Source organism: Apaloderma vittatum, unplaced genomic scaffold (genome assembly GCF_000703405.1).
Source record: "Apaloderma vittatum isolate BGI_N311 unplaced genomic scaffold, ASM70340v1 scaffold22322, whole genome shotgun sequence".
Taxonomy (NCBI): domain Eukaryota; kingdom Metazoa; phylum Chordata; class Aves; order Trogoniformes; family Trogonidae; genus Apaloderma; species Apaloderma vittatum.
Genome location: NW_009704515.1, coordinates 31587 through 46726, shown reverse-complemented (window position 1 = coordinate 46726; position 15140 = coordinate 31587). Strand labels below are relative to the sequence as shown.

At 33.7% G+C, this 15140-nt stretch overlaps 1 protein-coding gene across 1 annotated transcript in view; it reads right to left on the bottom strand.

The window, feature by feature from the left end:
- The window catches only part of LOC104270660 (CUB and sushi domain-containing protein 3-like), a gene marked incomplete at its 5' end in the record, with an annotated part of 64456 nt that overhangs the window by 32837 nt on the left and 16479 nt on the right, over nucleotides 1-15140 (bottom strand). The window contains one exon of the mRNA XM_009865081.1: nucleotides 11339-11426. Within this exon, the coding sequence (XP_009863383.1) occupies nucleotides 11339-11426 (88 nt within the window). The remainder of the gene's footprint in view (nucleotides 1-11338; nucleotides 11427-15140) is intronic.

Here is a 15140-nt window from a genome sequence, read left to right as displayed (position 1 = left end):
TAGGTTAAGATTTTAATTAGGCTAGCAATAAATTCTTGAGTCCATGTAAACAGTGTAAATCTCTGTAAGCAAAGGCTTTGCCTGGGCATAATTCTTAACTTATCTAAATAAATTATTTAAGGCTCCTTTAAAATTGGCACTTCTGTAAAGAGGTCAGAAGAAGTCTGAGGATATCACTCAACAGTGACAGGGTATCACTCTTGATTTCCCTGGGATCTTCAAATGTGGATTTGATCCCAGAACGTGTAACATTCCTTTTTACTGAAAAACATACTAAAATTAATTCTTCTCTGCAGGATTTGGCTTGTAAGGTATGATCTCTGGTTTTCTTTCCTTGTAGATGGGAATTTTAGCACTGCAATAGTAATTTCAGTTTCAGATCAATTTACAAATGCAGACCAAAAAAATTAAAAAACTGAGCACACATTCCAGAGATTAACTTCTTTTAGGTAATCATTTCAAATACATCTATGATGAAAATAGCTAATACAGAAGATAGAAACTAAACAGAACAGAAAGGGAGTTCTAAAGGAGTTAGAAATGTTAGATGTTTGAAAAGGAATGGTTTCAGCACAGTATAGCTAATGAAATTTGGGAAGCCCCTGGGCTTTACAGAAACATAGGTAATAAGTAATGAACACATGGAAGATGACAGAGTCCCCTGAACAGACATCTCAGGAAAAGGGGATTTAATAGTCAGTAACAGCTCAATAAATTACTCCAGAAACAAACAATTCTTATTTGTATGAGAAATAAGCTGTGAAAGGAGGAGATAAAGAAGAGCTGCAGAGTCCATGAAAATTGGAGGAGGATATAAAAGTGAAAAAATGAGAAAAATAAAAAAGTTCACATAATGTAAAGGTCTTTGCAAGGTAAGGTTGAAAAGCTTCCATGTGAAATTAAGGAAAAAGAGTGAGGGAAGATCACAGAGCTGGAAGAAATTTCAAAAGATAAACTATCAATAATAATAAAAATTACACTCAGCTACTCTGGGAACTATATGGTTAGTAAGGTTCACATGGTGGCAAATGGGAAGACAAGAATAACTTTTTCAAGATTAGATTTTTACAGGAATCTACCTGCCGTACAAAGTCAAGTTAAGAAAATCTGAACCCTTTTGTTTATTCAAAAAAAATAAACCCAACATGGAAATATTTTTCTCTTAACTAACCATGGACTGATTTAAAAAAGGAACTGTGAGCAGAAAGTATACCATTTACTAAAACATTTGAAATCATAGTAACAAAACTGTAACTGCCAAAAATTCCAGAGGGTTGAAATGATTATGAAGATTTTACTAGTCTGATAATTACTTTTATCACCTCCGTGTAAATAACACTTGCATTCTAGTATACTTTACCTGTCCAAATCAGTTCTGATATTAAACCTATATTTGATAGTATATGACTGCAAGCATACTCTACTAATAAACATAGCAGAAAATTATAAAATCAGTAGTGTGTTCCATGTGAATGACATCTCATAAAGGCAGTTAGATGGGCAGACACTAGTCTAAGAAAAAAAATGGAAGAGACAGAGATTGGTTCCTACAGCAGATCAACTAAAAAAGACAGTAAAATCAAAAATCAAAAGAGAACTTCATAAAAGGGATAAAAAATCCCCCCACAACAAACCAGTCCTGTAGAATATCTGGATAATTCTTCTGGACAGACATTGTCCGAATGTCATCCATAAGCGTCTGCACAGTGACTATTTTAAGCTTGTCAAGAAAATGTTAACAAAATGCATTTCTCAGAAATATAAAAGCCATTTTTTAAATGGTTCTCTGTCATCTGTCTCTAGATAGATTTTTATTTTTCTTCTACAATTGTCTAGTAGGAGAGATCCCTCTTGTTTCTGATGACGATATTTTTTTCTTCAGTGTTTTTTATCTGTGACGTACAAGAATTCAACTTAAAATCCATCTTCCTCTATAAAAAGTTTGGTAAGTGAGTACGGGAGGGTAAAGTGTCACCTCTCTCCTAGGAGCAGAACAGGAGGTCAGTATGATGAAGATTCAAAAAGGACATGTAGATTATCAGTAAATAATTATTAGCTCTAAGACCAAGTGAAAAAAAAGTCAATACACTTATACTCCTTAGCTCTCTCTAGAGCACTTGTACACAGATTTGATGGGGGTCTGGTGTAGTTACATAGCAGCAATTGCAGTAATTGTTTTTATTTTTTTTGATGGGTGTTTTTGGTTGATAGAATTCCAAATAATTTGAGGAGTCTATTATAGGCCAAAGAGGCATTCTTGACAGGATGAAACTGATGATATCTATTGCATGTCCAGAGGTACTGCGTGATGTCATGTGGGAGATATGGTCAAAGTCTTCCAGTGGGTTAAAAGAATTGCAGATTGTGGAGAGAGAAAATCAGATCATTGAAGGTGGTTTGGGGGGACTTGTCCCTGTCTGCCTCTGAATTGTGGGCAGGTATTACTTCAGAGAAAGCTGGCAGAGTAGTTCAAAACAGAGTGTGGGAATAAATGACTTAAAAAATAGTGTGGACAATTAACAGCTGTTTGAAACTCTGATTTACATGTGTTCCAAACTGCTTACCAGATGAAGGTAAGACTGTGCAGACTATATCAGTTTTGTAAATCTCAAGAGAACTGAACCATGATATAGTTATGAAGTCGTTTATTGTTATTTACAATATAGATGTGCATCACCAAAAAAAAAGAGTCTTTAAGACAGCAGGAAAATCCAAAAAAAATTCCAAAATGTATAATATATTTGGCAAAAAATCCTGTCTTTGGATGTAGCCAAAGGCCATACTGGGTTCATTTTGTCTAGTCCAGTATGCTGACACTGGGAATGATGAAAAGTAAATGCCTAGAGAAAAAATTTAGAATATGGTAAATATCTATAGTTCATCTTCTGGTCATTACATTATTTCTATCAGTTATGGTTAAGGAAATTTCTGAACTGAAGCTACTATTGTCGTAGTCCTTGTGTGAATAAATTAGATTCCGTGGGCCAACCCTCAGCTAGAGCTAAGACTGGTAAGGCACACTAGTATGAAAAAGATCTTCCGTGGGTATACTAGTCACAAAGGAAGTTCATATATAATGCAGGTCCATTAATCAATGCGTGAGGCAATAGTGTGGTGCTGGAATCCAATATGAAAAAAGCAGAAGTACCAAATGCCATTTCTGCATTAATTTATACAGCACATCTGTTCCTAGACATCTGCATGTACCAAGATGATTTAAGAAGAACAGGGACAGCCAATACTGGGGAGCAACAGACAAAACAAGATGGCTTATTTCATAGGCAGTGATCCAGACACCTTTCACCAAATGGTGCTGAAAAAGCTGACTAATTCTGTGAAAGGCTGGCATGATATGTGAAAAACAGTGGTGATGAGAAGTTCCTACTGCCTGTAGAGTGTTAACATTACATGAATTTTTAAGAAAAGCAAGGTAATCCCTGGAAAGAATGTGTCTTCTAGGAAAACACAGATCAGGGGCACTTTGACAGATTTACCAAAGGTTAATCACATGTGATCATCCTGATTGTCTTCTCTGACAAAATGACTCTTTAGATGGACCGGAGAGAAACATAATAGTGCTTGATGTAATAGTGCTCAACTTCAGCATGTCTTTTTGACACCATTACTTACAGCAGTGCCTTTTGGTAGCTGACAAAATATACACTAAATAGATTAAACATTGGTCTGGCAGCTGTGCTAAAAGGGTAGGAATCAATGGCTTCATTTTCAGCTGGTGGCCAGTAATAAGTTGAGCACTAAAAAGTCAATATGGGGTCTTATCCTTTTTACTATTTTCATCCTCAACCTTGACAATGATACAGAATGAACTCCCAGTAAATTTATGGATTATACTAAACTAGGAAAAGTAGCTGACATACTGAATAGCAGAGCTTCAGTCCAGACACTTGAAAAAGTGGAGCACCAGGCCAGATGAAATCTTATGAAATTCGTAAAGTAAAGGTACAAAGTTCTGTTCTAGTGATTAGTAATGCACTCTAATCCTAAATAAAACAAATGATACATTCAACCACATTAGAAGTGGTGGCATAGATCTTAACACCCAATCCTAATTGAGTAACAGTATTAAACATCAGCCAGGCAGGCTGGCAGCAAAGTCTTTTAGGGTTTTTTGGAGTGGTTTTTTTTGGAGACTCCAACACAAGAAAGACATGGAGCTGTTGGAGCGAGTCCAGAGGAAGGCTACCTAGATGGTCAGAGGGCTGGAGCACCTCTCATATGAGGACAGGCTGAGAGAGTTAGGCTTGTTCAGCCTGGAAAATAGAAGGCTCTTGAGAAATCTTATAGCAGCCTTCCAGTATCTGAAGGGGGCCTATAAGAAGGCTGGGGAGGGACTTTTTACAAGGGCCTGTAGTGATAGGACGAGGGGTAATGGGTAGAAGCTGGAAGAGCGTAAGTATAGACTAGATCTAAGGAAGAAGTTCTTTTCCCTGAGGGTGGTGAGGCGCTGGAACAGGTTGCCCAGGGAGGTTGTGGATGCTCTGTCCCTGGGAGTGTTCAAGGCCAGGATAGACGGAGCCCTGAGCAACCTGATCTAGTTGGAGGTGTCCCTGCCAGGGCAGACGGGTTTTGATTAGATGATCTTTGAGGTCCCCTCCAACTCAAATTATTCTATGAGTCTATGATAGATTGATTAGAAACAGAAGTGCTGAGGTACTGATGAGGTGACTCGTGTTCTTACTCTGACATCAGAGTGGTTCCAAAGAATGTGTATCAATATGGTGATACACATTTTATAAACATAAATATATGTATATATCTCTAAGAAAGGCAGGGCAGAACTGGAACAGCATACCCAGACTGTTGTGAAATCACAGGTCTTGGGAGTGTTCAGGATTGTCTAAAAAAAGTCAAAGTTGACATTATTTCATGTTGGCATTAGTCCTACTTTGGGCAGGAGGTTAGAGTTGATGCCCTCTCTAGTAGCCCTTCAATCAATATTTCTATGACTCATTCAAGCTGTTCAATTTAATGTGAACTCATATAAAGCTTTTGCATCTACAACATACTGTGCTTAATCAGTTCAGAGCTTCAGAAACGCATGCTTGACTTCTGTCTCTGAGCAACTTCATCTGCCATTTTCTAACAGGACAAAAGATGATTGCCATTAGGTTTGCATTTTCAGAAAAAAAAATCCAAACCACAGAACACCCCAAACTTTGGATACATTTTCATTAAATAAATACTAAATAAGACAGTTACACAAATTTGAGCAACACTTTCATCTCCTATCTATTTTTGAAGCCTCCATAATCTGCCCCAAATAATCTGCTCCATAATCAATTCCAATTTGGATCCTACTTTGAAGAACACAAATCAAAAGCAGGGAGGAGTCTAAAATGAAGCTACAGAATCTTGAAAGTATACAAAAGAGCAGGTTTAAAATTTTGAACTTTGTATGAAGTTTATATTTAATAATATTTTTTCTACAGTCGGCATAGGTGTAGCTAACTTATTTTAGATTCTTTTCCTCCATTATTTGATACATGCTTTAAATCATTATGGAACAAGAATCAAATATATGAGGATTCAAAACCTCCAGTTCAGGTGTATATAATAAATTATATTATTCCATGTTTTGAACTCAAATTTTTCTTGTAAATTTTATGATGGGTAGGTCGGACAGACTAGACAAAAATGAGATAATGCAGTTTGTATTTTTGCATAAATGTGTAAGGAATACACCTGCATTTGTATATTGCAATATCATTCTGTTTCTATGGAATCAACTGAACAGGCATATATACATAAAAGTGAGGCACCCAAAAATGAACACAGGATCCAAGGTGCTTGCCAAGTACAGAGAGACAGTCACTGCCCTAGTCCTGCTGGCCACACTAGTCCTGATATATTTTAATGCTAATGTAAATAAATAATCAGTATTACAGTGCCCATATTTTTCTTTGCAGCTGCAGTAAAAGAAGCTAAACTTATACTTAAGCTTTCAAGACTGTGCACAGTGAAACGAATTTTCCTAACCTAGCAACTTTCTACAACCCACTAATCCATAATTATTTATGTGCAAGCTACAGAATCTACTGTAGTCTCTTTGAGCCACAGCAGGAGAGTTGAGCTAAGCTGTGGCATGTGTCCCAAGTAAGTTCAGAGCATGCAGAGGAACATTCTGGAAGATCAGCCAATAGAAACGTTACCGCAAAATTTTAGGCCAGAGAAATCTTTACCATGTGCTGAACACACTGAAGCTATGACTAAATTTCAGTTGCAGAGTATTTTCCATCACTCTAGAGGATAGTTGATATTTATGTTTAAACAGTTCTTAAGATGTCACCTTTTCCCACAAAGATTGTAGTGTCTGAGGCTTCTGCTTAACAAAGGAACTGGTTAACTTCTCACAAAACATCTACTATCACCTTTAAACTACAGTTGCATCTCATGAAGCTAATTGTCTGAGTTTAGTGCAGGTTTTCTTTTTGGCTAGAAGTTCCAGAGCCTAGAAGTTCATCTCACACACTTGCAGAAAAGTGTATGCAATTCAGAGAAGGTTTAAGGAAAATTAAGTGTGAAACTTCCAGTTACACCTCAAAGTCATTTTACCAAAGAAAATAACTATAAATTAATTTATAATATAAAATGAAAGAAGAAATTATCACTAGTTATATTCTAATACAACTCATTGGTGCAATAAATTTTCTTTAATACAAAATGCATATGCTTCCTTTTCTCAATAGAATCTGTATGTTTAAGACAACACTAGCATCTTTGTGGCTGTCCAAGAGCATTCATTACTTTGTTGCGAATCAAGTTTGTAAACACTTAAGTGGACTACACTACAGAGGTAGAGGGATAGAGATAGGCTCATTCACTCATTTCATGAAGCCAGAAATTTGGGGCAGGGGTGGAGGAACATGTTTGCCTTATAGTAAAATACTTTTTCAAGTATGATTCAGTTTCATTATGTTGATTCCAGAATAAAAAAACACAAAAAAACCCAAAAAACAAACCAAACAAAAGAAAACAAACAAAAAAAAGAAAAAAGGCAGCGAAAACCCAACAGTTTAAAAAAAACCCCAAAAACAAAACCACAGGAAAACTTTTTCTCTTCATCGGTTACATGTTTCTATAATTTTCCATAGAGGCATTGATTCCAAAATCAGACACTCACATGGAAAAGATACGTATTTTACTGTATGACAGGTAGTGTAAAATAATCTGTTGGAAATTCCAGCAGCATGAATACTAGTATATCTAAAATTTTTAGAAAATTCTAGAGAAGGAAAGTTGTCTTTCTGAGGTAACATCTTTTTCAGTATAGGAAAAGCTGGAAGCTGTTAGCAAGTTTTATTGACTTTCTTACAATTTACAAAGGCCTGTTATGCTAGCATAACAGTTAGATAGCATCAGAAACAAAGCCTTCAAAATTTGAAAATACACCCATGGGAAATTTTCACATTACAAATATCATTCAAAAGTGAGAACATGGAGTGGCAGGTTCCAAAGAATGTCATGAAATGCCACAGTTAATCTTAAAACCTGCCTTACAGATTTTCTAAGTCTGTTTAAGAAGCATATAAGAACATATGAATCTACTGAGAGAGCAGGTAGTATTTATAATCAGAACAGGACTGAAATTGTAATAAAATGCTGCCAAACCTATACCTTCAAATGTGAAGAAAGCTAAAGAGAAGCACCAAGAGCATGCTCTTCTCTAAAAAAAAATAAATTGTAGTGAAATTAGATTTTAATCAATCTCAAAGATACACCTAAACCCTTCTTCAAAATACTGCATTTCAAAATTAAGGTTTTATAATTGGAATTTTCACTTCTTTATCTGAAGGGGACAAAATAAGAGATACTTAAAATAATTTCCTATGTTATAGATAGATTGACTTCAAGGAGACAAAAAGAACAATGTGCTACTTTTCCATCAGGTGTAAGCCAGCCTAGAAAAGATCTTTCATAGTACTATACTTCTTAAATTAAATGTAAGCATTTTCTTTCAATGCCTTATTAACTTTAAAGAATCAGCAGCATTCCTTATTTGGAATCTTGTGATGCAGTTGAGCAACCATTATAACAATGGCAAGAAGTGAAGTCAGTTTAATTTTAAAAGGAATTATATTCTGTCTCCTTAATTTTTTTTTTTTTTACTTTTGTTCCTTGTAAGAGCTCTTTTCAATGTATCAGGCGTTCAACGTGAGATCAGTGAAATCAGTCCTGTTCTTTACAATCACAAATCTCCTTATTCACTATAATAAATTGAATAGGAAACCACCTTATTTATGCCTAATATGTGTAAAATGAATAGAACCAAAAGAGTAGTTTTTCCCTTTTTTAAGGCCTGGCAACCAAGTGGCTAGAAATTATGCATATATAAGTCTATGTCCTCCCACTATTTCCAGACAAAATGCTTTTGCATTAAAAAGACATGCTACTACAAAATAGCAAAAAGACTCAAGATTTTGAAAGAAAAATAGTAATTTCTGGATTGTTTCTGAGAGTTACACTGAGATTAAACCTGCTTATTAAGGATATGTTGCACTAGATGGGATTTAGTTAGAGAAAATTTCCAGCCCAGACTGTTTTTATCTTGAAAGAAACTGAACCATGAAAATTCGAAGACTTAGTTGAAAGGAATTAGATTGAGGACAACTTTTGAGCATATATTTGAGGTGGCAATGAAGCCATTTAGAAGCACGTGCTTTCAGAAACTATTACTGCTCTGCAATCTAACCTGTGAGAGACACCAGGAAGCCAGTAGTTTGCCCTTAAAATAAGCAGGATTTTAGACTGTTTCTATTATCATCACTCAAGAGAAAGAGGGTCAGTTAAATACTACTTTGTTGTGGGTTTTTGTGTTTTTTATTTTTTTCTTACTTCATAAAAATGTTAACTCCTTACCAATGTCAAAACCTGACCAAAACAAGGATCAATAAAAAAATAAAACTGAGTTCAGTTTGACCTGAAAACATACTCTTTAGTGAAATATGAAAAATTCTTTCTCACCAAAATAAACATCTCCACCCCCCCAAAATTACAACCCATAAAAGCATAACAATATATCTCTTAAATCTTGTTTTGTTTATTTGAACAAAAGCTTCTTTACCTTTTTTGTTCACGAAAAAAAACATATATATTTACTGTCACGGTTTTCACTTCCAGGGGATATTGTAAGTTTAGGCCATGTTCTTTCACATATATGCATTTGAAATGTCCTAGTTATTTATGCTTTTTCACATTTTCATTATGACGGGATTGGATTTATTACCGTGTTACACATATAAGAATTAAATAGCACATTCATGTGAGTTGACAAAAAAGAACATTTAGAGATTTTTTTTTCAAAACTAATAAAAAATCACTGAATTTAGTGACAAACTGGGGGAAAAAACACACTTAAAACATACTGATATACCTTGTACATCTTGTATTCTGCTATTCAGTAATTTGAATGCCTTCTTTCATTTTCTCGTAACTTCATTTGAAATAGGAAAGCTTGATAATCACATCATCTCAGCATATATTGAAAAATAATGTTAAATTGTAACTTCCTAGTTTAACCTAAACTTAAAGATGAGGGCACGATCATCATATCTTCTTTGAGGTATTGCACCTCATATAAGCTTAACTAGAGTGATCTTGCAGGTGTGTCTTTCAGTGGTCACTTGCAGAGACACTAGAAAAGGATTTGCAGATTCTCTGTTCAAGGCTTTTCCACCAAGCCTTATTACTGAGGTTAAAATATAAAACACTGGTCTAAGGAATTATTCTAGAACACAACAGTTAAGAAATAGAGCGTATGTATTTTTATTTCTCTGAAAAAAGAGAAATCATTTTTTGTCAGGTAATGTCAGAAATGATATTCTATATAAAATTACTTATAAAGCTTTCTCTGATGTACATTGAACTTTTTTTCTTTTCTCAAACTAGAGAAATAAAGAGATTATAATAACTATAATAACTAACTGAGAAATTATCGTAACTAACTGACTGCCAGCTAGTTATGTAAAACATCAGAGTAACATAATTTTGTTAAATCTTTCCTCATCTCCCAGATTCCTCTAACACATTACCTTTACCTTAGAAAGCTTACTGTGTGATATGCAAACCACAAAATATATAAAAAATGCAAACTGCATGTAATAAAACCATTTCATTTTAAAATTATCAATTTCCCGCCTACTTATTTCTTCCTTTTTTTCTTTCCTCACTTAGGTGTTTTGAATGGGTTTATAAACACAAAGATAATGTGAAATCACCATATGACATAAAGCCAGAAGAGAGCTTTAGATTTATTAATACAATCTGGTTTTCCTATATATCAAATATATAATAATATGTATATTTAATCCTTTCTAGTATGTGATGAATATTCAACAACTGAAAAGGAAACAAATCAGTAACTTGGATAACAGCTTAAAATTAATTCTAAATATGTTTAAGTGTTTATATATGTGTCTCTACTCAAAAAATGCATCAACCACTGTTGTTACAGACAGTAGGAGTCATATACATTCACTGAGAAAAAGAGATAGCATGTTTTGAAGGCATATTACAATATTTTTTTCCTTACAAGATACAGAATTTGAAAGACAGCTGAGAATGAAAGAGAAAAGTGGGTTAAAATTTAGGTTTAGTTTAAATTAAAAAAAGGTGGAATAGATCATGGGCAGCGTATAATTCTCTGATTCCTTGGAGTCATTCAAAAACAGCCTGCAAGGAATTACATGCAAGAATTTACTGGAAACAATGTACAACTTTTTGGTTCTTAATTTCTTTTAAAATAGTAATATTAAACACTACCAATTTGATATGTATCAAAATTAATTTAAAAACTCAGTCTGCATTAAGAGTGCTAAACCACTCTGAGGACTATTAGGGAAATACATCTGCATGTATCAAACTGTCACGTTCCTGAGAAATACACCATAGAAAATGCAGTATTCTCTATTAGATTTCAGTGGAAATTTCTATAATAATATCTGAATCTTCTTCTGTGAGGTTTTATGTCTCTCTTTGTTTTGCATTCAACTTTATTTTGTCCTTCACAAAAACCTCCAGAACCACATACGCTCCATATTTGTAAAACTAATACAGTATTTACATGAAAAAACTATTTTATCTTACCTTTAATCCAATTTTTGCTGGATTATCACATATATATGCTCTCTTCCAAGCAGGTATTTTATCTTCTTTGCATACTAAATACAGGTTATATTGCACTATATAGAGAATTCCATTTATCTTTTACTGGAAAGTTCAGTTTTGAAAGAGTAACTCCACACAACACTACAGTTTTAACATATACATTTTCCAAGTTTGGTATTATAGAAATGATACAATAGTAGAGTTTATATTTTACCTAAAATCTGAGCCTATCCGTTTTCCATTTTCTGGTTCTCCAGGATCTGGACACAAATTGGATGCCTGTTTAATACCTCCCTCATTTACTGCAAAAAAAAACAAACAACAAAACAAAAAAAATACAAACAAAAAAGAAGATTAAATAACACAGTTTTTAGGAAATACAGAGGTAAGCAATTAATAAATATGAAAAGGTACAGTAGTTGCATTTTAGCTCCTTTAAAATAGATTTTCTACAGAATATGATCACCCATATAATCTTTAATTTCAGTAAGTCTCTCCTCCCTATAATAAGCAGAACATGTGTTTTCTTCTTTGTTGTAAAAATAAAACAGATAGGTTTTTAAAGTTTTACTAAACAGCTCTTTTGTTTGCTCGTAATATTGTTGAACCCATATGGAAAAGCTATTACTATTCATCTACAAACACTAACATTAGTAAGAGTGTTCTTCAGGTTTAGGGCTGTAAGATTTTATTCTGAACAGAATTCAATAAATGTCATCTCCACCAAAATCTGACCTTTTCTCCTTGAATTATAATCAAACCTCAGTGCATAGGCTCATGCTGAGAGAACTGTCCTTAATCAGTATTGAAGCTGCAGATATCCCCAAATATGGTGAACTAAAAGTAAATGCAAAATGCCAGATTGATTTGCATACATTTATCTTTCAGTAAACTAAAATGGATCTTCAGAGAGAAACTTCCTGTGAACCTTTTAGTGTGTTTTTCCAGAAATTTACATATAGCGATCTAACCCTCAGCATATACAACTACCTCTTCATTCATTTTTTTAATGTATTACATACTTTCTTGAATTTTTTACCTCTTGCAAATGTGTGTCTTACAAAAATAATTTTAGCCAAAATAGTTTTATTTATTTTTTATTTATTTTTAAGTCATTGAATCACAATGTAGCAATTCCAAGAAGAAAAAATCACAAAAAAAGTAGCAAAGGAGGTTACTCTGCTATCGCTTGGTAAATTCATGCCTGATAGAAGAGTATTTTTTTCAAAAATACAAGCTGATATGAAACCAAGAGATTTACACTAAGGAAAACAGATTTTCACCTTTATTAATCTTTATTTCTGAGTAACTAGGCCAATAAATTTACAGTATTGGATTCTAACTTTCCTTTAAAGTTTACATTTAATTAGACTAATCCCATTATGTCATAAACTGAATGTAACCAAATAAAAAAAATGTAGTTTCTAGTTATACTTCTAAAGGGTGTTCACTAAATTTCAGCTTTTAATGAAAGACAATAATATTCAGAGTTTTCCCTGCCTTGAAATTTGTCTTGTTACACACAAAGAAAGGGAGGAATTGGTTTGGTACCCCAAAGGCAGTCAAAGGCCAAATGAAAATGTTGCAGAGGGTTAAAATGAAAACATTTCAGCTTAGCCCACTGCTTAGAAAACCCACCAAGCTCAGTCCTTGCCAGTTGCAATCCCAATATTTACCCTCCTCTGTCCTGAAAGAGCAGGTTCTTCTAACAGCAAACCGTTTCAATCTCTGCTCAGCTGTGTCTCAGGGGACTTTGGGGCCAGGATAGCTCTTCCTTAGATCCCATCAGTATTATCAGGTTTCAATCTTTTCCTCCCCCAATACTTGTAGGTGTGTACTAGCTATAGAAACCCAAGTTCCTGCTAATGTTGGAATATATATATATGTATATAAAACCCCCTGCATTTCACAAAGCCACCTAGCAGGAACTTTTCAGATGTGCATTTAGAATGAACCCTCTCTTTGAAATATCTGTGTGATTTTCTATCATTCTAACGTCTTTAACAAGATGCGAGAAATTCAGAATGATAAGTAGCCTGTATATATAGAAAAGACCTTGAATCCTCACTAGAGAGTGAGAATTCACTGAGCAATGCAGGAAAGAAAAGGAAATATACTTGAGAACAAGTAGGGAAAAAGACACTTTCTCAGTTTTGTGACAGTTCGTTAACTTTTCTGACATTAAACATATGTTAAATCTACAGTTAGGAAATTATTCATGATGCCTGAAAGCCATATTAAAGAAATTAAAACAAAATGGTGCCATTTTGGGGATGTATCATATATCTATGCACACAGCAAGAATACTATTAAAAAGAGGTAAGATAATATTTAAACAGAACTATTTCTATTTATTGTAATTCATGTTTTAATATTTCAAATAATTATTACATTTTTTACCCTGTATATTCCCATACACAGGTTATTATTACCTGTGAATATTCATATGAAAAAGAATATTCTACTGGATCTGAAAGCATAGGAACTGCTATATACTTCAATTTCTACCAAAAAAGGAAGTTTGAAAAATCTATTGTTTTTTGACATCTCACATATAATGAGTTTCAAATGATAAATTATGGAGATTATAAATATTCTTAAATAAAAATAGAAATGTTTATGCTAAATAAAATCAATACAATAGTAAGTCACAAAACTAAAATACATAACACAGTGAAACTTCAGAAGAAGACATTGAATTGATTTCTGATTTGATCCATTCTGATTTCTGTTAAGTACTTAGCAAAAAAATAAATGTATATTTTATTGGTTTTGTACAGATGTTATCTTTCCAGACATAATGCTCGACTTTTCAGTCTTCTGAAATACAGCTCTGTGTAGGTCCCCAGACATCTATCTGTATATGTTTGGTTTACACCCCAAATACTCATGTAAGCAATGAAAGGCTTTCCTGTGGTAAATTAAAGGCTCCTTTAGGGAAAGCACTTATTCATGGTCTGGTCATGAAACTGGGAGCATGAAATTCCAAAGTTCTGGTCTGGATTGAATTAAGTCCCCAAATGATCTCTTTTATCACTCTCAACACTTGCAAAATGAAGTTGATGCATACTTGTGTTTCATCATACCAAATATTATCATTCTGGCTTTACTAAGTGCAAATCACCTGTGCATGAGTACTGAATATTATATACCTGGCACAACTAAAAAAAAATAAAATAAAATGGGGAAAAGACATACACATGAGAAATGTTAGATGATAATTTCTAAAGACATTGCTAATACAAAGCTTAATGTAGCATAGGTATTCACTTAGCCTTATTACTTCCATTAATACTTGAATGATGATCATTCTTTTTTCTAAAGAACACTATCTGTTGCTGTAACATAAATGCAGGTCTGGCTGAGGCCACACTGGGAACTTTATCTGAAGTCAACAGCTAAATACATTGGCTTTTCATGAAACACTGCTTCTTCCATTTCCTCAGCCATCAAACTGACTGGCTAACCACATGCCAGATTACAACATAAAATCTTAGTTATCTATTCATGACAAGATTATGATCTCTAAATGTATAAATCATCAAGGTTTTCACCTTTACATATTATTGACTCATAGAGGTAGTCTACACTGCATAATCAATAAAACAAGATACTGAAGTTTTCAGCTTTACCTAGGATATCATAACATATGAAATTATATAGAGACTTTCAAAAACATACTGATAGATTTCATCACTAATTTCATAACAACAACCTTTACAAATCACAACTGTCTGGAACTTTGCTATAAATATGTAATTCTTATTGATGTTTGTATAGTGGAATATTTAATGATCAGTGAAAAGTAAATTTAGAGAGAAACAATTTGTTTTACCAGCTAGGGTACTATTATCATCTGTAACTATAAAAACATGGATTATCAGACAGAGACCTCCATGATGTACCATATAAACACTTACTGTTATTTCTTGTTGCACGATCACTCTACTTTCAAGTCACCAAAAAAAGTCATCCGTAAAAAGAATACTTGTTTTTAAATATGTTGACACAAAGTT